Here is a 26,154-nt window from a genome sequence, read left to right on the forward strand (position 1 = left end):
GCCCACTTATCCTAGTGTGGTAAATCATAAAATCATTCAATTTATAGCAACATATGTATAATTTTCACTTAGGGTTTTGTTCCTAAGCAAGTATACATCCCTAATTCAACCATAGCTTCTATAATCCATACATAATTTGTGATTATGATGTTTTTTCAAATTTCACAACTTCACAAATCATCAAATTTTTACATACCTTATGATCCCCTAGCTTGGGTGATCATTAATTCACGTTCAATTGTGAATTTAGACTTCGTTTGAGCCTTCAATTTGATGAATATGTTGGAATTAGGGTTTTAAGCTCCTGGGAGCTTCCTGATGTCGATCCTTAGAAAACACACTAAGTGTGTGTGTTTTGTTTTAAGTTTCTTTTATAATTAAACTTTCAAGTTATCCGAATTTGGCCCCTCTTGTTTGGTTAGTTATTAAGTAGACCACAACCTAATTATTTCTAACAATACTTCCACTTATTAACTAGGTTAAACATTCCTAGTTAAATTAGGGAATTCGGGGGATTTCTGACTTAGTTTATTTTAAGTCCCGTTAACTCGGGCCTTTTATAAACTTTATTTCCTCCAAAGCTTTCATTAAACTTTTTATTAAATACTAGGTTTAGTTATATAAATCCTAATATTTTCCGGGTTAATTTTACCACTAACGGTACTTTACCCGTCCTTTAGTATTAACGTGGTTTAATTACCAAATCCGTTTTCGGGGTGTTACAATCATTATTTTGGATTATGCGCCTGTTTGTTTGACTGATGTTCACCCCACATGATAGTGTTTCATCCACCTGTTCCTTCCAGATGAAAAATTTAAAATCCTCTCTCTGGGAGGATGGTGTAATACAGTTAATTAATAATGTTGTCAGTTGCTAGAATTGAAAAATTAAAGAAAGAATTACTAAACTTACAGGCCAAAGTGGACATCCATAAAACTCATGTCCTGCTCTAGAACTACGAGGCCCTGCAACCCTCCTGACAGCCAGCCGGTAATGATGGCAGTACACATTGCCTTCCAAATCAACACTAAAAATCCTAGGTTTATGCGATTGAGACGTGTTTGAAGAATATGAAGAAGGCATCTTGTTTGAATCGGGTGTTCTAGGGTTTATGCGATCGAAGAAGCTGATTTTTAAGGGTTGGGGTTAAAATGGTAATTTCAAGACCAGGTAGTGTTATTTCCACATAAGTTATGCTTAGTCGTCACCCATTAGCCACATCATCAAAAACATAACCTCTGTTAACTTTTGTTAAGAGAAGTTCGTTCAGAGCCAACAAGTTAAAATGTAGGATTATTATATATCAATTCTGTAGGTTGGATTATTATTTAACAACTGGATAAAGATTGGTTTATTAAATACCAATTTTCCTTAAATTTAAAGTAAAGATTTACAAATATGTTATTTTAATATTCTTATTTAATAGGAAAGAGACGGAAAACACAAGTTGAGAAGGCCTACAACGGACACGTTATTTTTATTTATTAGTTATTGAGATAGAGATTTCCTCGGATAATATAATTATATGAAGGACACGTCATTTTTATTTATTAGTTATAGAGATAGAGATTTCCTTGGATAATATAATTCTATGAAAATTATAATAGTCAGAACTAGATTGAGGAATCCCACTGAGTAATTTTCAACAAATTAACGAGTATATCCAATACCCGACAAATACTAATAAGTATTGGACTAGGTATGGAACACACTTTTACAGTCGGTATAGAACTCGTATTCCCACCATCCCATTTCCATCCCTATACCAAATTTTGCCACATATAGTATCGAACACAAATAAAGAGGGCACTTTTCAAGATAACAAACCTGGTATATATGAATGTATGGATTTTCATAAATTCGCACCATGAACCATAGATAGAAACAAAAGTAAAAAAGAACCCCAAAAGCATTGATCTAAATGAAATTTCACTCTAGTGTTCATGGATAACTATGAAAAAACTGAAGACCAATAAAAAAGAATCTGGTGAGGAAACCCATCATGGTCTTTAACCAAATCCATACATGCACATCATCTGGTGTTCTAGAAGCTTAACAAGTTCTTCTTCTTGAGGCTTTCAACAGTATCCTTGATGCTTACCTCCATTGGTGTAAAATTAACACCTAGACTTTCCACTTTTGCCCTTGATACACTGTAAGGTAGAGGTTCAACACACTCGCTGTCCTTATACCTGTCAACATTTAGGTAATCTAGATTATGAGTATCCAGAACAAGGAAATCTAGCTTCCAAAGAAGGCAAAATGGATCAAGGGATGTTTATATTTTTATGGTCATGTTGTTTATGTGTTACCTTTCAGATTGGCCAAAACTCGGGTATAGCTTATTCATAGTCTTCATGATCTCAAGAGATCGAACCACTTCGCCAACCATGCAGTATCTACCATTAGCTTCCGGGTTCTCAAAAGCTAAAATATGTGCCGTAGCAACATCTCTCACATCAACAAGTCTATAAATTCCGTCTGAAAACACTTCTTTTCCTGGATACATATGAATCAAACCACTTACACAATATAAACTTTAATTCATGCGTATCAACATCACCTGTATACAACAGTTACCGTTCTTTATCAACCCCATAATGGCCTCAGAGGTAAGGTTGAGAGTTGGCTGTAAGATGGGACCGATCACAAATCCAGGATTAATAGCCACCAAATCCAAGCCATTATCTTTTGCAAACTTAACAGCAGCATCCTCAGCCAGGGTCTTTGAAAGATGATACCACAACTGAAGTTTACAAAAAGCTCAATTAGTTGCTTTCTTTTGAAGCGGATTTGCGATGAAACTTTTACCTCTTTTTGCTCACAAACTGACGGATCTGAAAACCAGGTTTCATCCATCACAAAACCATGCTCTGGTTGTCCAGAGCGAATCACTACCGCAGCCATTGAAGATGTCAACACCACTCTCTTGAGAGATTGAACTTTTGCAGCTGATTTAAGAACACTAAGTGTCCCCTTAACTGCAGGATCTATCAATTGTACCTGATGGAAAACGAAAAAAAGAAAAAAGAAAAAAGAAAAGCTTTTTGCAATAAGTTTTTAGGAATAATTTATTCCAATTTCTGTAGAACTAAAAGAAAAAAATGAAAAGTTGACCTTTGGATCATCAACTGAGAACGTAACAGGCGATGCTGTATGAAAGACACAAACACAGCCATTAACTGCAGAATCAAAAGAGCCTTCTACACTCAAGTTAGCTTCAAACAAAGATAGTCTTTCTTTTGCTCCATCAAGAGCAAGCAAATGTTCTGTCTTTTTCGGATCATCTGCAACGTTATTTATGTTGAAAATACAACAATTCAAATGGTTATAACAATGAAAATGGTTATCTTATTTATTTGTTTTGTGCAGATATATGTTAATAAGAGAGTTGATGTGTTCATGGGCTGCTTACTAGTGGGCTGGGCTTGCACAGAAGACATCATAACTAGATAATGCTAATGGGCTGGAGCTAATGAGGGCTGATGATGGGCTTGCTGATGGGTTATGCCTGTCCGTGTGTTAAAGACTGGAGGCCTTTGAAGGCCGTGTATAAAACGCTACGAGACAACAGACCTGAAGTGTGGGTTTTCATTCAGTCAGTCATCGAGAGAGTTCCAGAGTCTTCATTCATACAATATCGATTCTCTCTAGTTGATTCACATGTTTCGTTCGTGATACTATTAGGGTTTCTTGTTAGATCATTATAGGGATCGTTGTGTCGATGATACTCTATATTTTTGTAATTGTTTCTGTTTCAGAGATTCTTCCAGTAGTTGTGTTTTAGGGTTTCTTGTAATACATGTTCGCTCAGCTGATCATTCTCAGATTTCACTAAAATCTAGGGTTTCTTGTAATTCTAGATGTTGAAAAGTTATCCATAAACCTGATTACCATTTTCTGACATGGTATCAGAGCCATCTTAGATGCTCTGGTTTGTTGTTTGCTTCCGCTGATTGTTTCTTGAGATTCCGAAAATTAGGGTTTCTGAGATTTGGGGATTTTGTTGATCAGTGACATCGATTACGTGGAAGGTTAGGGTTTCTTGGAATCGTGGTGAACCTAGGGTTTGCTGATTTGAGAAGCGCTTCACGGTGATTGTCAGGTCTTGACATTCAAAGCTGCTATTGCGAGGTGCTCTTGGGTTGCTTCCGTTGAATATGAGTATTGGGGTCTATCAAAAGTATGTCTGAAAGGAAATATCGATTTCAACCGGATTTGTGTTCATGAAACCCTAAAAATAGGGGCTGTTGAAGGTAGATTATTCAAGATCCTTATACCAAAGTTATGAGAAAGATAACAAGATCTTAGGGTTCTGTTTGTCACGAAAAAACCCTAATCTGAAGGGAAAACCCAATAGAAGAACAACAAAATCAATCTCGAACAAGAAAACCAAATACACCAGATCTTGAATAAATTAGAACTCTATGTGAAGCTGTAACAAGTTGCAGTTGTGAAAGAAGACAACAGTGGTGATGGTTGCAAATACTCTATGAATATATCATATCATGTTACTCAATTTGCTGGTGTCTCAAGAGTAGTATATTCATACACGGGTCTGTTGCAGCTTGCATTTGTTCCGAAGGATACGCCTTCGGTATTGCATTTTCTTGATCTTTTCATAGTCTGTATTCCACGATTGCACTGTAAGTCTTTCTATACCTAACTAGTTGTTGGAAGGCTCTATAAGGATTTCTTTTTCTAAATATTGTTTAACTTCTATTGTCACGATATTTGTTGCTATTTGGCATTCCTGCATCTGAAATATGATGTATATAATTTTGGTTCTTTGATTAAACTTGTTTTTAACATTCTAGGTTGTGTATTGATCTCTCAGTTTATCTTGATTTTTTTGTTTTTTGATCATCAAAGGCAAAAAATGATTCTTCAAGATCTGTTTATTCAAGATTTGTGGGATATTGGTGAATAAAAAAGAATCAAAAGTTTTTTTTTTTCGTAAAATCTTGGATTTTTTCAGCTGCTGAAAATATTTTTGTGTTCTTCATTGTGAACTGGTAACCCTAAATGAAGGTTATGGTTCGTGGTATGGTAAGAAGATACCCTGGTTAGGGCGCTCCTCAAGGTGAGATCGTTTCATTTATCCCTTGTCCTTATTTTCATGATTATAACTGTAATAGGCATGGTTTGGCCGGGTTAGGGGGGCCGGTATTGATAACAGGGAGAGACACACCCTGTAGTTCTATGTTGCATTTTATTTGTTGCACTTGTTGTGATTGTGATTCTAGTTTTTATGATTAAATTGTCATAGAAGCTAAATCTAAATGTTAAGTGTTTCTTTGTTTGTAAAAGGTTTGTAACTCTTTGTGATTGTTGAAGAAATGATTCATATCATTCGTCACTTGTCTTAGAGTTTGTTGTTCTCATAGCTGTCTGTAGTTTATGTTTTCTTGTAAAGATCTATAAAATTTTAAGTCACCTTTTCAATAATAATGATCTTTGACTTTGTACGTGAAATCTTTTGAAATGGCACACTCCATATAGATGCTTTTCTGAAAAATAAAAGGTTAATGCTTTGTTGCGTAAAATGGTAAACTGGTTAAAAGTTTTAAATATGTTTTGAAGGAAAAAAAGTGTGTTTTTTTCAATTTTTTTCTTGGTGGTTGTAGCCTAAGAAAAGTTATTTTTCTAAATGTAAAAAGTATAGGATCTAAAATTGAGTCTCCCATTCTTGTCTAAGCTGTTTCTCTCTAATTTGTTCTAGGATTTGAACATGTGTGTTCGTTTATCTGTTAGAACGTGTATTAGTGAACATAGATCATCATGTTGATAATCTAATAGAATAACTGCAAGTTGTTTGTTGAGAGTTTTGTGTATTTTTGAACAGTTCAGGTCTGTTTGATGTTTGGATCTTGTTTGATGTTTTTGTTTGTTCTAATTACATATATGCATTTGCACGTCTTCTTGTTGACTTGGTATTTCCTTAAGGAGAACATTGTTTTATATTTTATCTTCAGTGTAGAAGATTGTCTGTATGAATTATGATATTATCTTCTCATTGTCTTGGTATGTCTTGATGAGAAATTGTTTGTATAAGCTGTGTTGTGTGTTTTTGTCTTAGAGCATGTGATCTCGTTTTAATAGATTTGTTTTGAATTATATGATAAACATTCGTCTTCAACACTGTTAAACGTTTTTCAGGTGTGGTCCATAAGTCATATTGTATGATTAGTCGAACCACGTGGTTCGTGTTTCTAATCAGTTTTGTTATCAAGATTGTTCTTGAATGTTGATTACAGTCTTGTGTTTTCTCTTGTGTAAGAGATATTGATTTCTGGTCTAAAATCGTGTGATTTTGTGTGGATCAGAAGTGTTTTTGGCTGTAACTTTGTTGTCTGGTGGGGAGTCATGTGATTCTCAATTTTATGTCTTGTTTTTGAATTATGTAATTCAAGTTTTCAAGATATTGGTTTTGAGCTAATTAGAGTTTTGTGACTCTGGCTCTTATCAGATATGTTTCTGATAGTACTATAGAATCTTGTGATTCTGTATTTGTTGTGAAGTTGTAAAAGTTTTTGATCAAATCAAATTAGTCTTTAAGTTCTTCACATCTATTGCCTTTCACATATGGTGCTGAATTTTTAAAGTCATGTGACTTTATGTGTCGTGAGATGTATATTTGATTTGTTATGCAATCTTATGGTTTTGTGTTATATTTGCCTCGTGGCATATGTTTCAGTTGAATGTGGATTTAAAGTCCATTATTCAAGTATATGTTTTTCTGTTATAAGGAAAAATATGGGAAGTGAAACTATAAAATTCTTGGAATGTGTTGACATGAATTTAGTTATATTTTGATATGATTTGTAGAGATTGTTTGTGTGTTTGATTGTGAATCTTGAATTGTATTGCGTTCTTAAAAGGACATGTTTGTTTTAGAGTGTGACATTTTTTTTGTATCTGAACTTTGTTTAGTACATTTTGTTTTTCATGCTTAGTTTCCTTAGTCCTCGTGTGAGTGGCGTGGGATTGCATGATTTGTTGTTCAGTTAAAAATATGTTTTGGCAGTGAAATTGTTGTCCGTTAGAGTCATGTGGTTCTCATATTTATCGGACATATTTCTCTGGTCGTTGGGCTATGTGGTTCATGAATTTGACGGTATCTTGATTGGTTTTTGTTTATCAAATCGTATCATGATGGTTTGTTTGACCTGGATCATGATGGTTTGTTTGACCCGTATCATGATGGTTTGTTTTATCCGTGTGTTCTATTTTCTAAAATGTTGTTCTATGGTTAGTTGAACCATGTGGTTCAAGTGTTTTTTAACCTGTTATGTTTTCAAGAGTGTTCTTGATCGTTTTAAGAGCCTTGTTGTTTTCTCTTATGTGAGATGTTTTTTATTGGAGAGTCAAGTGATATTATTTCAATCAAAGTTGTTTTTGGCTGTGATGTTTACGTTTCTGGTATCGTTTCATGAGTCATGTGATTAAAAAAATAAATATCAGATGTTATGGCTTTATAGTCTTGTGACTGTTTGGTTTAATGAGATATGTTTTTCATATGGTTATTGAATCGAGTGATTCATTTTTTCTCAGAATAAAGTTACTAATTTTGTTTGCTTTCTTGGTTAGAAAATACTTATATGGTCTCTGTTGACACCTGGTTTTTTGGTTGTGAATCAAAATTGACTGTTGAAAAGAAGGCAAATTGGTATTAGTTTCTCGTTGTTAGAAAGTTGCTCCTTAAGTGTGTTTTTTTGAAGAAAATCAAAGCAATTTCAAATGTTACAGATGTCTTAAAGAAAGTTAAACTTTTTTTTTTACAAATTAGTGTGTAATGTTAAATATGGTTTGGAAACTTCGTAAGGGTTGCTTTTGAAGTTCTGAGTTTTTGTTAAAGAAAAATTTAAGTCTTAAATTTGCTTATGATTGATGTTAGATAAAGTTTTATTAGTTTTTTGAGCCAGTCATATTCGAAGCGATGTTATTGTATCTTGAGATTGTTCAGGTTTGTTTGTTGAAGTTGCAACCAATATTCATGTTTTAGGGGTGTTTTTTCTAACAATAGATTGATATTTCTAACAATAGATTGATACTGATTTTAAGAAGATTCTTGGTCTATTTTCTCTTTAACTACTAGACTTTGGTTGTGTTTGTGTTAAATACGTAAACCTGGGTTTAATGAGTGGAAAAAAATGTAACTGGTGTCAAGGTTTTTGGAAAAAAAAATATGGGTTAATCTTAAAACTCAAGCCTTTAACAAAGATTATGTGTTAATGAACACAAGTTTGTAGTGAGAAAGTATGTGTGGCTAGCTTGTTTACCATTTGAATTGAGGGGGGATGTTGAAAATACAACAATTCAAATGGTTATAACAATGAAAATGGTTATCTTATTTATTTGTTTTGTGCAGATATATGTTAATAAGAGAGTTGATGTGTTCATGGGCTGCTTACTAGTGGGCTGGGCTTGCACAGAAGACATCATAACTAGATAATGCTAATGGGCTGGAGCTAATGAGGGCTGATGATGGGCTTGCTGATGGGTTATGCCTGTCCGTGTGTTAAAGACTGGAGGCCTTTGAAGGCCGTGTATAAAACGCTACGAGACAACAGACCTGAAGTGTGGGTTTTCATTCAGTCAGTCATCGAGAGAGTTCCAGAGTCTTCATTCATACAATATCGATTCTCTCTAGTTGATTCACATGTTTCGTTCGTGATACTATTAGGGTTTCTTGTTAGATCATTATAGGGATCGTTGTGTCGATGATACTCTATATTTTTGTAATTGTTTCTGTTTCAGAGATTCTTCCAGTAGTTGTGTTTTAGGGTTTCTTGTAATACATGTTCGCTCAGCTGATCATTCTCAGATTTCACTAAAATCTAGGGTTTCTTGTAATTCTAGATGTTGAAAAGTTATCCATAAACCTGATTACCATTTTCTGACAATTTAAATAACATATTTTAAAAGAAATTAAACAGAAAGAAAAAGGTAATGCAGGAGTTAGATGTTAAGATTAATTACACAAACTTTGACTTATATTTAGTAGTATATTTGTAAGTAAGTATTAGTACTCTATAGTTGATAACGCACATATTATGTAATCATAGGATTAGTGTTTGCACGGTTTAGTGGTGACAGTTATCATCAACTGGTGTGTCATCAAACGATGTTTTGGCTGATTTGGCGCCACTTAACTGTCAATCAAAATACATACAGTGATGGTCTGCAACAATGAAAATCACTAAGAAATCCTAAGTATTTCCTTTGCAACTCTTGTGATATTACTTCTCAAATAACGTAGCATTACAATATTTTCATTGTGGAGTTGATTTGGGCCAAATAACTTGCTTATGAGTTCACTTGAGTCTATTAATTGTTGGAAAATCAGGCCTAGATTCACACAAACAATTGGTTTTGTGGAAAAACCCTTCCACATAGGCAAGTGCTTTGGGTCACCACTTTCATAGGGCCTCAAATTCTAAAAAAAAACATATTATATGCAGGTGATCTTAGATTTAGGATTATTGATATTGAGATTTATGATCTATAATTATGTATAGACAGAGATAATATATGAATAACTGGATCTAAAACATTTTTTTCTTTTATTTTTTATGAAAAGGGCCTCAATTTTTCTATTTACTTTGGGCCTTCAATATTTTGAGCCGGCTCTGCTTCCACGACTCTTTTATATTTATCAAAGAACACACACAAATTACAATAACCCTAACTATCTATTTCTACTAAACTAAACACAAACCTAAGACCCAAAACACCAATTAAAAAATTAATTATAGCAAACCAGAAAAACCTATTTAATAAAACCCAACAAACATAAACATAATTAAATAAATAATCCATCTTTCTCTGGAACCCATTTGAATCATCTTTTGAATTTGGAACTCTGTTTTTACTTCAGAAATATTGTCTTACATTAATGTCAACATAAGTCTAAGGCCACACGGGGCCATGCCGTTATTTTATCACGGAAGTAACCATCACGCGTTATACATGAACAATTCCCACCCCCACAACAAATGTTAACGCGTTATATTTTCCATGGATTCAATTTTCGTGATATTTTCAACGCTTGATGGTTTTGTTTTGTGAGTGTAATTGTTGGTTGGGGGTAAATTGTTGGGGGTGGTGGTGAGTGATGATCACCCCCACTAAAAAGGTTGTGAGTGATGGAAAAATGGTTACTGACATGGCGGAACATGATTGGATATTGTGAGTGATGGAAAAATGGTCACTAGTGACTACCCCCTCCCCTTGACACATTCTGAAAACCCCATTTTGACCCGTGACCTTTGAGGTCAAAGTTGTTGCTTTTCAAGTCAACACCGTTCTTGAACAAGTCAAAAAATTAAGCATCATATAATCCCTCATGCGTAATTTTTTTTTTAAACATGTTGACTGCTGTAACCATACATTTTATAACAAACCCATATCAATCCCAAGTTGGGAGTCAGTCGATATGACTAGAAATCAAAACAGTTTAAAATTAAAAGATTAAACTAGAAATCAAAACAGTTTAAAATAAAAAAAAAAGAAAGAGGGAGAGAGTGACCAATGGATCGGACGGTAGCATGAACGGTGTAGCCACGATCAAGCAACAGTTTAACGAGCCATGAAGCAATGTACCCCGAAGCACCTGTAACACAAACCACCTTCCCTTCACCACCCATTCTCTTGTCTGAAACTTGAGGGTTCGTTGTTGTAGTGGCGACTGTAGAAATTTATTTGGTGGGGTCAAATAAATATTATATTATATTATATGTTATATTATGTTGTCTTATATCATATCATATTATATAATGTCATGTTATATTATACTATATATAGGGATGAGTTAAAATGAAAACCACCCCAGTTATGAGAAACGTAGTAACCACTTTTCCACTATTGATATTTTGTGTTGAATGGTTGAGATTAAAAGTATAGCACATGCTAAAATTCTTTTTGTCTTATTATGTTATTAATATTTTATTGTTATAAGGGTAATTTGGTCAAATTGCTATTTTTGTCTTATTTGGTTATTAATATTTTACAAATCATATTTTTTTGTCTTATAAAATGTTTTTGTCTTATTTAATATTTTACAAATCAGATTTTTTGTTATAAAAAACAAAGTTTTAATAGATTTTTTTACAAAGCAGATTTTTACTCCCTGGTTTTAAACTTTTTTTACGCCCCGGTTTTAAACTTATTTACTCCCCAATTTTAAACTTTTTTTACGCCCCGTTTTTTAAATTTTTTTACGCCCCGATTCTAAACTTTGTTACACCCCATTTTTAAACTTTATTTTACGACCCGGGTTAAAAAAAAACTTTTTTTACGCCCCGGTTTTAAATTTTTTTTACGCCCGATTTAAACTTTTTTTTACGCCAATTTTTTTTTTACGCCAAATTTTTTCTTGCGCCATACATTTTTTTTACGCCAACAACAAAAATCAAAACCATCTATGGATCTTGAAACCCGACCCGTTTAGTATCAAAACTCGAAATCCGACCCGATTTCGGGTTTACTGCACAAGTCATTAGAGTTTGTTGCAAATGTTGCTACATGCCCATGAAATACAAACACAATAGATTAAAAAATGTCAACTGAATAGATCAAAAACAATATAAAGCAACAGGGCCAAGTAGACTCGGATCTGTGAGTAATCAAGAAAAAAATGGAAATATTTTTTTAAATGAGGCTCATATCTGTAAAAAGAACCGGTAGAAAAAAGGATAAAACCTCCATGGCTGCAATAATCACGGGCGACATCTAATGTATCCACCGCCGGAAAATTGCCCCGCCAAGATTTGGTATATCTCAGCCACCGATTCACTCAGACTACTTGGCATTCATCATCATCGCCCCTTATAAGCACTTTTGTAGTAAAATAATAAATGCCAAAACACCCTCAACAGAGTAAACTACAAATATGTGATATGAAACAAAAAATTTAGAAACTCATCGGCACCACTTGCACCACCAGTAAGTGAGCAAGAGAGAGATCAGAATTTTGTGATAGGAGAGAGGGAGAGAGAGACAGATCTGATTGCATCACCGGCAAACTCGTAAGAAAACCAACAAACCATTTAAGCAAACACCTCCTCTACCCACCACCACCACCACCGACATCACCCACCTCTACCCACCACCACCTAGGGTTCCGCCACCAACCCCAACGCCACCACCACCAACACCAGTAAAAAAAACCATCGTCGGACCTACCCTCCACCGTCACCCACCTCTGCCCACACCACCAAAAAACCCCGCCGCCACCAACACCAACGCCACCACCACCAACACCGTCGCCCACCTCTGCCCCACACCACCACCATCACCGATCTCTACCCGACCACCACCACCTAGGGTTCCGTGGTAGCAAAGAGATAGATCTGAGAAACATCTGATTTCCGGTAAGTGAGCAAGGAGAGAGGGATCTCATTTTTGTGATATGAGAGAGAGAGAAAGTGATCTGAGAAACATCTGATTCGTTGTAACCTGCGTGTTACATTTCCGGTGTAGTCGTCAAAGGTTGATTACTAAACCCTCTATGGTTGTTTATTCCTTTTATTTGTTTATACGCGTATAACCTTGATTCTGATTGGGAATATTTATTAATCGGATCAATAAATCAAATTTATATAATCGGCTTTTGATAAATTATATAAAACACTCCGCTATTATTTTGATACATTGATTCCCATCAACAAAAACACTGGTCCATTTGCTGGACTACTTGGAGTTGGTCCCCTATTCAATGCCATGTGTAATTGTTGCCTCTGGGTCTTTATTTTTCCCTTTTGTTTGCTCCTATATTCTGTTTTCCAGTAGCGCGCTAGGATTTTTCAATGATAATTGGAGCTGTTAAGAAAATAAAAATCATAAACAATATTCATCTCCAGAAGAAATGAAGAAGGTAACCTTTCAATTTCTAAATGTCAATATTTTTCTTTAGAAATGTCAAAATTACAAATACTTGGTTATGACTGTAATTAATTATATACAATCTAGATCATTTCTATACCTTTACAAGTACTATTTTATTTTGATATGATCTTGAACATGTTATTTTTTTTACAGGTTTGGGATGTATGGACACAGAAATTGAAGCAAGACCTTCCTGGTTGATGAAACAATGGTTAACCGGGCGGGGTTAACACACTAGTCTCGTCAAGAAGCGTTAATCCCTTTCTCTCGAGTCTCGCTGGCTAGATCGTCCGCTGGTTGATCTCCTGCACAAGGAAACAAACCGTGACTCGTAACAAGGAGGATGGGGTGGGGGTGCTCCTTGTTACCACTCTCCGGCGTGAGAATCAGTGATCTGCTTAGGAAGCAAAGTATGATAGTATGATAGTAGTGAGAGAGTTGTGAAGAGATACCTCAAACCTGGTTTGGGGTTCGTATTTATAGCCGAGGAGTGAAGGAGGAGGTGGACGGATAGACTGACGACATGCTGCACCTTTGCAGGTGTGTCAGGCCTGTCGGTTGTGGAGGTGAAGCCATGTCAGCATGTTGCTTACGTAGACCTGACATGCGGCTGTCATTGGTGCTACTTGCTCTGTGGTGTCAGTCCCACTTGCTGAGTGCATAGGATGCGGTGTGGGCCGCATCGCTACTTGCGGTAACTCTAGATGTTCCCGCGTCTCATTCTTTGATCAAGAAATACGCGAGATGCGATGCCAAGCCGCATCGTCGTCTGTGGTGACTGTTGCTATTATCCAGCTCCCTTGTATTGATAGAAGTGTTCACTGGATGCGGTGCTAGGCCGCATCGCTGTGAGTACTTCCGTTTTCATACACCAGATGCGGTGCCATGCCGCATTACTATACCGTTCTCATATTCCAGGTAAGTCCTCCTCCATCATTGGGCAGATTGGATTCAACCACCGTGTTCGCGCGTTCCCACACAGACACGGGTAAGTTGTTAGCTAGTGGGGGTTTTGATAAGGGTGATGGTCACTCGTGGTCGTGCTGAACGCGAGATCTAGGACCATACCCCTTCAAGTCCCCCTAGTCTAGTGTTGCTGCCATATGCAAGTTGCATGTGGGAGGAGTACTGGACTATGGTGTCTAGAAGGTAGTTTGGAGTCTGGAGAAGAGTCTAGGCCATGTAGATGGTCTTTGCTCTTCGTAAATCAAGCTGGAGATCCGGAAGAGTCATGCGACGCCTCTTCCGTACCGGTGAAAAAGTTTTGTCTGATGCGAAATTCTTAGCCTAGGGTTTTGATATTGTAACATGGGCTACGTGTGTCTGATCTCATCAGGGTTGGGTGCCACCTGTTGGTGTGTCGAACCAACCTTTGAGATCTTGCTGGAGGTGTCCACAAACTTCAAACCAACCTCTGAGATGGTGGTTGAAGATGTGCACAAACTTCGAACCAACCTCTGAGGTGGTGAATTAAGAAGAGAGTGGTTTTCAGCAGTAATTGGACATGTAATGATGATCCCTTTTGTGGGGTGTTCATGTTCTTCCAATTAGCTCTCAAGTAACCGTACGTCCTTTGCGGTTACCTTGTTGCTTGGCATTGTTGGCCACGTTTGGTTGAACAATGTTGGATACTTGCGTCATTGTTGGCCGTGTTTGGTCGAACAATTTGAATTTGGATAATGGTTAAATAAACATGGTCATAGGCATGGTTATGCCCACCATTGTTTATTCTATCCGTCTTACAAGTAGGTCAACAAAGTCATAAGCAGACTTGTTACCTTTGTTCGGCTGCTTGTTGTTCAACGAGACCTCTTTGGGTGAGTGGGAATCTCGTTCGCATCTGTTCTTTAGCCACTTTCCTTCACGCTCCAATGCCGAGGAGCTTTCCTTGAAGTAGCTTCGTTCATCTGTGTGATGACTTAATTGTGGCTCTTCCGTAGCAACCATTTTCGGAGATATGGGTGTGTCCGCAGCAACTCATGAGTATCTGCGGTTTTGTAACCCAATACTCGCTTGAAACGAGTGTGTTGCTCGGATGTGGCTCTTGAAGGATCAGGAGTCAGGGTTGCTGATGTGCGTTCGCGTACATTCCCCTCCTTCTTTTCGTTGAAGAAGCTGTTTACGCACCCTCTGTGGTTGTGAACCGGACAGGAGGGATTTGAAGCTTGAAGAGAATGAAGGCAATGCGGTTTACCTGTTCCTGAGATGCGGTTCAGTCCAAAGAACAACGCTGGTTCTGAGCATCTGACACACCTGTGCGGGCTCGTGTGTGTCATCTCCGCATGTTCCACGTGTGCTCGTGGGTATGTGCGGACATGTTTATACCCCCTTAACGATGGAAAGATATAATTTTTGGCTATTTTGAGGGGTATGTAAAAAGAACCACATGCGGTATGGGTTATGGTGCGGTATACCAGAGAAACCGCATGCCGCTTGTGTTTGGATAATGTTGTCGCTTTTTGTTGCACACGTGGCTGAACGCACGTGTGAGTTGGTGGAAGTTGGTGAGATTTCTTGGCATGTGCTGAAATGAAAGGACATTTGCACTGCCCGAGGTCATAAATGCACTGTAGCAGGAGTGTAAACGTCTCTTATGTCAGGCGCGCGCGTGGTAACCGTCAGCGGAACCGTCGCTGAACACGTGGCACCGCATAATTCGCTCTTTTTGGACGTGATGATTCGGTTTCCATGTCGCATTTATTGCGATGAGTATATAAGGGGAAACCGTTCGTGGTTTCCCCTCACTTGTTCAAAATTTCAAAATTTCTCGGCGAGGAAAAAGATTCCTCCATCTTCTCCGATAAGGTTTTCTGAAATTCCGGTGAGATTGTTTTGAGTTTTAGTACTCATTTTCTTTTCTTCTACATCTCTATGGCTGAACCATCAAATCCACACAATGTGGAGGGTGAAAACCCTGAACAACAGCCGATGGCGGCGGCTGATGAATATGAAGATGATGATGGTGGTGCAATCGGTGGTGGTCTACCGGTACTGAAGTGGTCAAAGGGTTAATTTAAAACCCTTATAACCAGTATACAAATGGCCGAGAAGTGGGCTGCAACCTACCCACAAGAAGGTGACACTGGTGCTGATGCTCCGGCGGGATTTATCACTGTGTGGGCTGAGTTTTTCAACGATGGCAACCTCCGACTACCTGTGACGGTGTTTGTTGCCGAGGTGTTAGAATATTATCACCTTCACATTTCCCAACTGAGTCCATTTGGGATGTTCCGGATCAGGAACTTCGAGTACACTTTCCGTGCTCTTGGTTTGGACGTTACCGTTGAGAATTTCTGACGGTTCTACCAGTTAACGGTAAACACCGGATTCTTTTCCTTTAATCAACGACATGGGAGCCTGAAGTTGATGACACCTCCCAAGTGTCTGACCCAGTGGAAGAGGAAATTTTTCTACGTTAAAGCCTGTGCGGTTCATGCCAACATGACCTTTCGAAACGTGAATGTGGGTGTTACCGCGGAAGTTATTCCTGTTGCTACCGCAAGTACTGTGGATTGGTTCTCTAGGCTAAGACCTATTGAACTTAAGAAACTGGGCAACAATGAACTTTGGGTGTTGCGGATGACGCTAACCAGGCCTGATAGGAGGGCAAGGCCTGTTGTGCTGGAAAAGAGTGGTGGTAAGCATTATCACCCTTGTGCGGTTTTCTTGCTTCCTTTACTTGTTTACTGACTTTGCATGTATTTTTATCAAAGAAAGCTCCTTTGTGGAGGATGTTTGAGCCAGATTTTGAGGGCAAGGTTGAGTTGCTTTCGTGTGGGGAACGCGAAGGTTTTAACTTGGAAATTTTTGGCAATTTCCGCGTTCACACACGTGATATGCTGAATGCGCCCCTGCTGCAAGGCAAAGGTATAGTCTAAAACTTACTTTGTTGTTTAAAGTTCACCCCTTGATTTGCTTGCTTGATTTTGTCGAACGCAGGTAATCTTGGGGACTTAGGGAAGTTTGAAGTGAAAACTGTCCCTAAGAAACATGTGGAGAGGAAGCAGGTGAAGAAACCCGCGCAGGGTCACGGTAAGGGAAAATCTGAGGGTTCTGTTGCCCCTTCTTTGGTGTCGCAAGCAGCAGGTATCTCTCGTTCTTGTTACCGCAGATATACCGATTACGTGGTAGTATCTGACACCCTTGAGGGTTTGGGTGTTCCAGGTGGTGGTGCGGCTGCAAGTGGGACCTCTGCGGGTTCGCAGCCTGCTGTTGAGAAGAAGAGAAAACCGGAGGAGAAAACTACTGGTGCTGGTGAAGTAAAGCGTCGGAAAATACAGACCAAAAGGTCAACTGGCGCGACGCAAAAGAAACCTGTGGTTACTTCTGGTAAGTGATTTATAACTTTTGCAAGTGTTTGTATGTACAACGTGTTTTCTGATAGTTATTGCTTTGTTGTTTTGCAGAACCGCAACAAAGGGACTTCTCCTCTTTGTTTGAGATGCTTTCTTCTCCCCCGCATGACACAGCTGCGGATGTGGGGGTGACTAAAGAATCCACCGATCCTTCTACCAAGGTGGTGCCTGATCCTTCAGTGCAGGCAGAGGAGACTGTGGGGAAAGCTGCGTCCCAGATTTTTGATACTGTTGATTCTTCCAACAACCTGGTCTCTCCAAATGATGCTGATGATATGGACTTGAGGTTTTCTGATGCTGGGAAACAAAAATTTGGTGCTGAACAGCCCAAGTCTCCTACTGCTGAGAAGGTTTCTGGTTCCGCTTCTGGTGGTGCGGGTTATGAAGGGCCTCCAATTCAGCCTGGAGAGTCTGAACTGGAGTATTACTACCGCACCTATACAGATGACTAGGTCGTTGCCTATCATCGTCCCCCTTGGAGTGTTTTGCAGGGGGATGATGTTTCAAATAACCCTTCTTTCTGCAAGGAAATTTTAGGCGGTGTAGGCACCCCTTTTGAAGTTAACCGAGCTCGCGCCTTGCCGCGTGAGCTCCGAATCAACCAACTCTCTTCTATGTTTGTCGGGAGTTCCATTATGGTGAATGCCATTATGGAGGACTACCAAGCGTTGGGTCGCAGGGAGTAGGAGACGGTTCGCCTGCGTACTGAGGCGGAAGAGTTGGTGAGAGCTGCTCGTGTGGGTGCGGAGCAGCTTGAAAAAGATAAGGCTGCTTTTGAGAAGCATAAGCAGACCGAGGACTGGGCTGCAACCGCTGAGCTTAAACAGGTCCGTACTCTTGCCAAGTTACTTTCTGATGAACGTAAGAGTTGGAATGAAAAACTTTCTGATGAGCGCAAGAGTTGGAAAGTGTCTTCGGCCAAACAGAATGAAACCTTGTTTCGTGTGCGTCAGGAGTTGATCAATGTCAAGGCAGCAAATGCTGCTTTGTGCAAGGAGAAGGCTGCGGCCGAAGCGGTTGCTGTTAAGGCCCGGGAGGCAGAGGCCCGGTTAGCAAAGGCGCTTGAAGAGGCCAAAGAGGCGCAGGCCCGTGCTGCAAAGGCTCTTGAAGATGCCAAGGAGAGGGAGGGCCGCGTTTCTAAGGCTCTTGAAGAAGCGAATGCTGATCGCGGCCACCTGAACCAGATTTTTGGGAGCCTTCAGGTATAAGTTGCCTTTTCTGTTTGAACTTTCCTTCTGCCTTCCGAGTATGTTTAATAATTTTGTACAAACTGTGTTTCTTGTTTTCGAAAGGCTGAGGTGCAGACTCGCAAGGTCAAGCTTGCGGAGATTACCGCCCGCGCGACTGTAGCTGAAAAGTGGGCTAGCGAGGCTGCCGAGGCTAGAGATAGCCTTACCTCTTCATTTACCCAGCTTGAGACTGACCGTGAGTGGATGCGGTGTCACGGTATTGCACATGTAAGTATTTGGTGCCTTTGCATTTATTTAGGTTAGCACGTGATAATCTTGTTGCTCTTTTGTCTCAGATTGTTAAGGCTATCCTGAATGCGCCTGAGACTGTAACTGGTATAGACATGATTAAGCAGCGTGCTCGGGATGCTAGCTTTAAAGCTGGTTATAACCGATGCATCGGCCATATAAACATCTTGTCTAAAGGCGCTACACTGATGAACGGTCTGGGTTTCGTGATGTGAACACCGAAGCGCTTCTTGAGGCGGCTTGTGCATCATTTTACGACACGTCTATCGCTGCGCTTGAGGAGCTTGACAAGTGCCTGGATGCGACTGATTATGTAGACCGTTTACGAATTATGTTGTATGCTAATGTTGATGACTCGGATGAGGAAGAGGTTGCTGGTGACGCCAAAGGTGGCGTGGGTACCAGCAGTACAAAGTAGGACTAGGTTGGCCTGCGTGCCTTTTTTTGTTTTCCTCATGTAAATGTTAGAACTTTATGTAAATCCTTTATACACCGCGTGGGTGTAGGAATTTTTTGAATATAAAGTTTAACTGTTTTTGCTCAATTTGTACAAGTGTTCTCATTCCTTGCATGTTTGAACGTGTGTATGTAAAACTCTACCCGTTGTAAACGGGGTTGAGTATACTCTATACCTTTGTCGTATGAGCATTAGTCAATTCCATTGTTTGTCCTGTTAGGGTTTAGGAATTCTGTAAGTTTTGTAAAAACCCGTGTGTGTATCCGGCCGGATAGACACTTAATGTTTTGCCTTTGCTGGCCTATTACAATATTTGTGTGTGGTCATCACTTTGTGTGGGTATCGCGAATGAAGATTTTGACAATCTGTTTTTGCGGATACCAGAAAGTGGAACACGCATTTGTAATAGTAGTAACAAACAATATTGCATTAAATCGCTCGTTTATTTATTTGCAAATGGCCTGCGGCCCGATAGGTTATATGGAAATGTAAAGAACATGACTTACATGTAGCAGCGTCGAAGCTGTTGTGCATTCTATGTGCATGTGATAGTTTCGCCCTCTAACGTTTGTAGTTTATACGCGCCTTTGCCCAAGACCTCTTTGATGAGGTAGGGTCCTTCCCACTTGGGGGCAAGTTTTCCTGAGCGTTCAGCGTTAGATGCTTCGTTATCACGAAGGATGTAGTCTCCCGGGTTAAAGGTACAAACCCGCACGCGTGAATTGTAGTATTTTTCAAGCTTGGTTTTGTACTTGGCCTCGTTGATGGCAGCGATTTCGCGCCTTTCTTCTAGGAGGTCCAAGTCAAGCCTGCGTGCTTCATTGTTGGCTATTTTGTTGATAGCCAATATTCGAGGTGAAGGAAGACCTACTTCCGCGGGGATTACCGCTTCTGAGCCATAGACCAGGCTGAAGGGTGTCTCCCGTTGCTCGTTTTTGGGCTTGTTCGGTGAGCCCATAAGATGCTTGGGAGTTCATCGACCCAACCACGCCTGGCTGTTCCCAACCTTGCTTTGATGCCTTCGACTAGACTTTTATTGATACTCTCAACTTTGCCATTCCCTTGCGGGTGTGCCACAGAGGAGAATATGTGTTCAATATGTAGTCCTTTTAGATATTTTTGAAATTCGTCAGCAGTAAAGTTGGTGCCGTTATCGGTAACGATGCACATTGGTAGACCGAAACGGCAGATGATGTGTTCCCAAATGAATTTCCTCGTTATCATAGCAGTGGTTGAGGCGAATGGTTTTGCCTCTACCCATTTTGTGAAGTAATCGACAGCTACTATGATAAATTTGACCGCGCCTGGTGCGTCTGGGAAAGGTCTGACCACGTCAATTGCCCATTTTTGAAAGGGCCATGCGGTGGTGACCGGGATCAAGTTGTTCTTGGGGCGCAAAGTCTTGGGAGCATGTCGCTGACAATTAATACACTTGCGCAATTCTTTGACGGCATCCAGGTACATGCCGAGCTAGTAATACCCAACATTCATGATTTTAGCCACTACCATGCGTGGCCCTGCGTGTATGCCACACATTCCCTCGTGTATCTCTCTGATAAGGTATGTGGCATCTTGGGGGTCGACGCAGCGTAGGAGTGGGCCCAGGTATGATTTATGATATAGGATGCCGTCTCCCATTTGATAATGGCACGCTTTGTTTTGCAACTTACGTGCCTCTGACTTACTTTCGGGAGTCACACCTGATTGCAAGTATGCAATGATTGGTGTCATCCAGGATGTTGTACCATACTGGATGACATTGACTTGGCGCAGGGGTACTGAGGGATTCTACAGAATTTCAATGCCTATCTCCTTTGCCAAGTGCTGGAAGCTGGTGGATGCGAGTTTTGACAGTGCATCCGCGGATTTGTTTTCACTTCTGTTGATATGACGGATATTGAAGGAAGCGAATTTTGATTTTAGTTGCAAGGCTTGCTCGAGGTAGAGGATCATGATATCCCCTTTTGCGGTATAGTCACCGTGCACCTGCCCTGCAACTAACAAGGAGTCGACATGTGCTTCCAGATGTTGTACGCCGAGCTTGACTGCTAGACGTAGCCCTGCCAATAGAGCCTCATACTCTGCCTCGTTATTTGTGCTTTTGAAATCGAGGCGGATTGCATAGGTAAGCTCTTGGCCATCGGGGCTGACGAGTCGCAGACCTGCGCCTGCACCTTCCTCGTTGGAGGCACCATTTGTAAAAAGTGCCCAAGTTTCCGAGGAGGATGGTGTTGGTGTAGGGCTTTGTTCTTCTTCGCATTCTTGGATGCGATTTGCCGGTACTTCGGCGACGAAATCAGCTAGGACTTGGCCTTTAATTGCGGGGCGCGGTTTATAGTTCAATGTGTGCGCGCCCAGCTCGATTGCCCATTTTGCTAATCTCCCAGAGATGTCAGGTTTGGATAGGATCGGCCCGATCCTGTAGTTGGTTAACACCGTGATGACATGGTTTGCGAAGTAGCGTCGCAACCGTCTTAACGCGTGTACTAGTGCTAGTACCAACTTTTCCATTATTGAATATCTTGTCTCTGGGTCGTTGAGCATCTTGCTGATGTAGTAGATGGGTGTTTGAACTCCCTCCCGCTCCACTATTAATACCGCACCTAACGCATTGTCTGCGGCGGATAGGTATAATATAAGTGGTTCACCTTTGCGTGGTGCGGTTAGATTTGGGAGTTGTATCAAACACTCTTTCATTTCCCGGAAAGCGTTTTCGGCCTCTACGGTCCATTGGAATTGTTCTTTCTTTAGACAGTTCCGCAGGGTCTTGATGAAAGGATAAGACTTAGCTGCATGGTTAGCTAAGAATCTGTTTAGTGCGGCTAACCTGCCGGCTAGTCGTTGCATCTCTTTCATCGTTGAAGGCGATGGCATGCGCTCGATTGCCTGAACTTTTTCCGGGTTTACCTTGAATCCATCTTTCGTTACGATGAATCCAAGGAATTTGCCTTCTTCCATTCCAAACAAGCATTTCCCTGTATTGAGCTTCATATTGACGCTTCGCAGAGTTTGGAATGTTCTTTCGATATCGGTGAGCATGGTATCCTCTTCCATGCTCATGACGACTAGGTCGTCCATGTAGATTTCGACACTTTTGCTGATTTGCCCGCGGAAACTGTCGTTCATCAGTTTTTGATAGGTTGCGCCCGCGTTGCGCAACCTAACGACATTTTTGTATAGCAGTAATTTTCGGTAGGGGTGCGAAATGCCGTTTTTTCTTCATCCTCGATTGCCATCTGTACCTGGTGGTAGCCTTTGTAACAATCGAGGAAGCAATTCCATCGAAATGGTGTGAGGTTATCGACCTTTTCGTTTATTTCTGGGAGTGCGTAACAATCCTTGGGACAGGCTTTGTTGAGGTCTTTATAATCGACGCACATGCGCCAACCCCCGGATGGTTTCTCTACCATGACAGGGTTGGACAACCAAGTCTGGTACTTAACTTCACGCAGGATGCCTGCGGAGATCAGCTCTTCCACCTGCTCATGCATCGCCTGGTTTTTTGCGGATCCAAGGTGGCGCTGGCCTTGGATCACCGGCTTGATACCTGGCAAGGTATTCAAGAAATGTTGCGCGATTTCGTGTGGGACCCCAGTCATGTCTGCGGGTGCCCACGCAAAAATATCTTGGTTTCTGAAGAGAAGCTGCTTTAGGTGCGCTCTGGTGTTAGGGGACAAGGCGTGGCCCAACGTGACCTTTTGTTCTGGGTATCTTGCGTTGAGGACCATTTTTCTGGTTGGTTGTTGGGGGTCGGCCTTGCTATCTTGGTCGGACGCAGTTCGTCCGACGTCATGACTTCCTTGCGTGCATAGATTATCATGACCCCTGTTTCGGTTGGGAAACCGACTGCAGAATCGGGTACGGACGTAATCATGTTGAAGTCGCCTTGGGATTCTCTCCCAAGGAGCACATCATATTTGGAAGTATGAGGTAAAACCATGAAGTTTACCTCTTCCGTTCGTGTGTGCCTTCCGTTGGTGAGGCGCACAGGGAAAGTAATTTGGCCTAGGGGAAAGACAGTTTCCCCTGCGAACCCGGCCAACGGGTAATCCACTGCTTGCAACCGATCTTTGTCTTCCTGATCGAACTGGTTGAAGCACCGCTCATATATGATGTCAGAAGTACTGCTCGGGTCGATGAATAATCGCTCGGTGCAGTAATGAGCTAGTTGTCCTGTAATAACGACTGCGCGCCTGTCGCGCGGACCGGCTCGGACTTTTGGGAAAACGACTTGCTCGTCTTTCCAGTCATTGTCCGGTCTTCTCGCCGCCTTGCGCGGCCTTCCTTTGCCTTCCTTGATCACATGGGTTGATGCTACATACATGGTCCTCTTCCCTGAGGAGGTGCCCTCGCCATGAGGGTGATGCGTTTGGTGGCTTTTTGCTCACCGGGCAACAGGTGTTGCAGCTTCCCCTCCTTTAAGGCTCGCTCAATCTCCAGCCGGAGACTGATGCAGTTATTTGTTGCGTGGCCCGAGTCCTTGTGATAGTCACAATAGAGGGTGAGGTCCTGATTTTTCTTGGACTTCATTGGCTGGGCCGGTCGCAGAAAATGCGCGTCCGTAAGCAAGACGTCTCTTGGTGACTGGTTAATCTCGGTCCAGTTACGGTCCCGAGATTATTTTTTCGTCGCCCGGTTTTCAAGCTGGGCGTTGATGGTTGCCCTTGCGTCGGGCTGGCTGTTGTGCGGGACGTATGGTTTGGAATCACTGTCGCGGTTCCAAGTGTCCCGTTTGCGCTTATTATTGCGCTTAGTCTCTTGGTGGCAGGACTGTCCTTCCACCTGGGGTGGTGCCTTGCCAACATGCGGTTTGAGGGACCACTGAGTCTGGGCATATGTCTTGACTACAGTCATGACATCTTCCCATTTCTTTGGCAATCCGTCCTTGCCAGAGAGAGTCATGACCATCTGATCATCTCTTAACCGCAACGATGAAGTGGTTACGTTCCATTTGGTCGGCAACGTCGCCTATCTCTAGGTATTCTTTGTTGAATCGGACGACGAACGCTTCTATTGATTCGTCGTCCCTGCGCCAGATGTTCATGACGTCCATGGAATCACGTTCATGGCGTCGTTGCTGGCTAAAATGCGCGAGGAACTTAGCTTCTAAGTCCTCGAATGAGGCCAGTGACGCGACTGGCAAAGAATCGAACCAAGCCCTCGCCAGGCCCGTGAGGGTCTGGGGGAAAAATTGACACCAGGTGGGTTCGTCCCACTCGCCGTTACATCCTGCGCCGGTGAAGATATTTCTGTGGTCGTCCGGATCGGACGGACCATTATATTTCTCAATGTTTAATGGGAATTTCGTGGTGCTGACATCGGCGTTGGCGATTCTTGGGATGAACTTGGAGTTTTCGGCCGCAGATTTCGGCCTGTAGGGCTGGCTCTTGGGGCGCTTCGCAGCCCTGAGGTATGTGTTGCGGGGGTGACTGGGAGGAACATAGTGTCGTCCTCCCGGTCTGCTGCTGGTGGCATGAGATTACACGCAATATGTATGGTCGTCCCGGTCGGTACGGCCATATCCTTCGTGATGGGACTGCGGTCCCAGCCAGCTTTGAATGCCGGAGCCGTGGTGGGCTGTGGATTGCCGCCTGTTATCGCCTTGAGGGCCCAGGCGGCTTTGTATTGGGCCTCTGGCGCGAGACCCATATGAGGGGTCGTTCTCATCAATTGTGCGGACCTCACAGTAAGAGGATCCGCGGTCCTCCCGCCTGCTTCGAGAGGCTGGGCGTGAAGGAACCCTGCCGTCGTATTGTAAAATACGACCCGCAGGGGTATGTGGTGCCGGGGTAGGTCTGGCTTGTATTTGCGCTTCCACGCAAGCTCGATTGTATGTTACGGCCAGCAGGGCTGCCTGCTGGTCATACCAGGCATGAGGATTCATGTCTGGAGGGATCACAGATGCGTACTGTGAGAGATCGTGTCTAAAACGTAAGGGATGCGCCCCCTTGCGTTGATGTGCCAATGTGGCCAGGATTTGGGATTGGAGGAGTGGTCCTTGCAGGCCCTGAGTTGGTGGGGTTTAGGTTATCCCCAGCAGTGTTATTCAGACGATCAGACATGATCTTTTGAGAGGGAGAGGGATGGTAAAATAGTGCTAAGAGTAGCGGTGGGCGCCAATGATGAAACAATGGTTAACCGGGCGGGGTTAACACACTGGTCTCGTCAAGAAGGGTTAATCCCTTTCTCTCGAGGATCGCTGGCTAGATCATCCGCTGGTTGATCTCCTGCACAAGGAAACAAACCGTGACTCGTAACAAGGAGGATGGGGTGGGGGTGCTCCTTGTTACCACTCTCCGGCGTGAGAATCAGTGATCTGCTTGGGAAGCAAAGTATGATAGTATGATAGTAGTGAGAGAGTTGTGAAGAGATACCTCAAACCTGGTTTGGGGTTCGTATTTATAGCCGAGGAGTGAAGGAGGAGGTGGACGGATAGGCTGACGACATGCTGCACCTTTGCAGGTGTGTCAGGCATGTCGGTTGTGGAGGTGAAGCCACGTCAGCCTGTCGCTTACGTAGACCTGACAGGCGGCTGTCATTGGTGCTACTTGCTCTGTGGTGTCAGTCCCACTTGCTGAGTGCATAGGATGCGGTGCGGGCCGCATCGCTGCTTGCGGTAACTCTAGATGTTCCCGCGTCTCATTCTTTGATCAAGAAATACGCGAGATGCGGTGCCAAGCCGCATCGTCGTCTGTGGTGACTGATGCTGTTATCCAGCTCCCTTGTATTGATAGAAGTGTTCACTGGATGCGGTGCTAGGCCGCATCGCTGTGAGTACTTCCGTTTTCATACGCCAGATGCGGTGCCATGCCGCATTACTAAACCGTTCTGATATTCCAGGTAAGTTCTCCTTCATCATTGGGCAGATTGGATTCAACCACTGTATTCGCGCGTTCCCGCACGGACACGGGTAAGTTGTTAGCTAGTGGGGGTTTTGATAAGGGTAATGGTCACTCGCGGTCGTGCTGACGCGAG

The 26,154-nt window shown here is 41.8% G+C and overlaps 1 protein-coding gene across 1 annotated transcript; it reads right to left on the reverse strand.

The window, feature by feature from the left end:
• Positions 1-2,045: 2,045 nt before the first annotated feature.
• Positions 2,046-10,650, reverse strand: LOC110920093 (tetraketide alpha-pyrone reductase 1). Its single transcript, XM_022164329.2, has 6 exons — positions 10,533-10,650; positions 3,119-3,351; positions 2,813-3,004; positions 2,582-2,747; positions 2,314-2,500; positions 2,046-2,193 (listed from the first exon to the last, which is right to left on the reverse strand). The coding sequence occupies exons 1-6, from the start codon at positions 10,648-10,650 to the stop codon at positions 2,046-2,048; spliced, it is 1,044 nt and encodes a 347-aa protein (XP_022020021.2).
• Between the last annotated feature and the right edge of the window lie 15,504 nt (positions 10,651-26,154).

This window comes from Helianthus annuus, chromosome 16, assembly GCF_002127325.2.
Source record: "Helianthus annuus cultivar XRQ/B chromosome 16, HanXRQr2.0-SUNRISE, whole genome shotgun sequence".
NCBI lineage: Eukaryota > Viridiplantae > Streptophyta > Magnoliopsida > Asterales > Asteraceae > Helianthus > Helianthus annuus.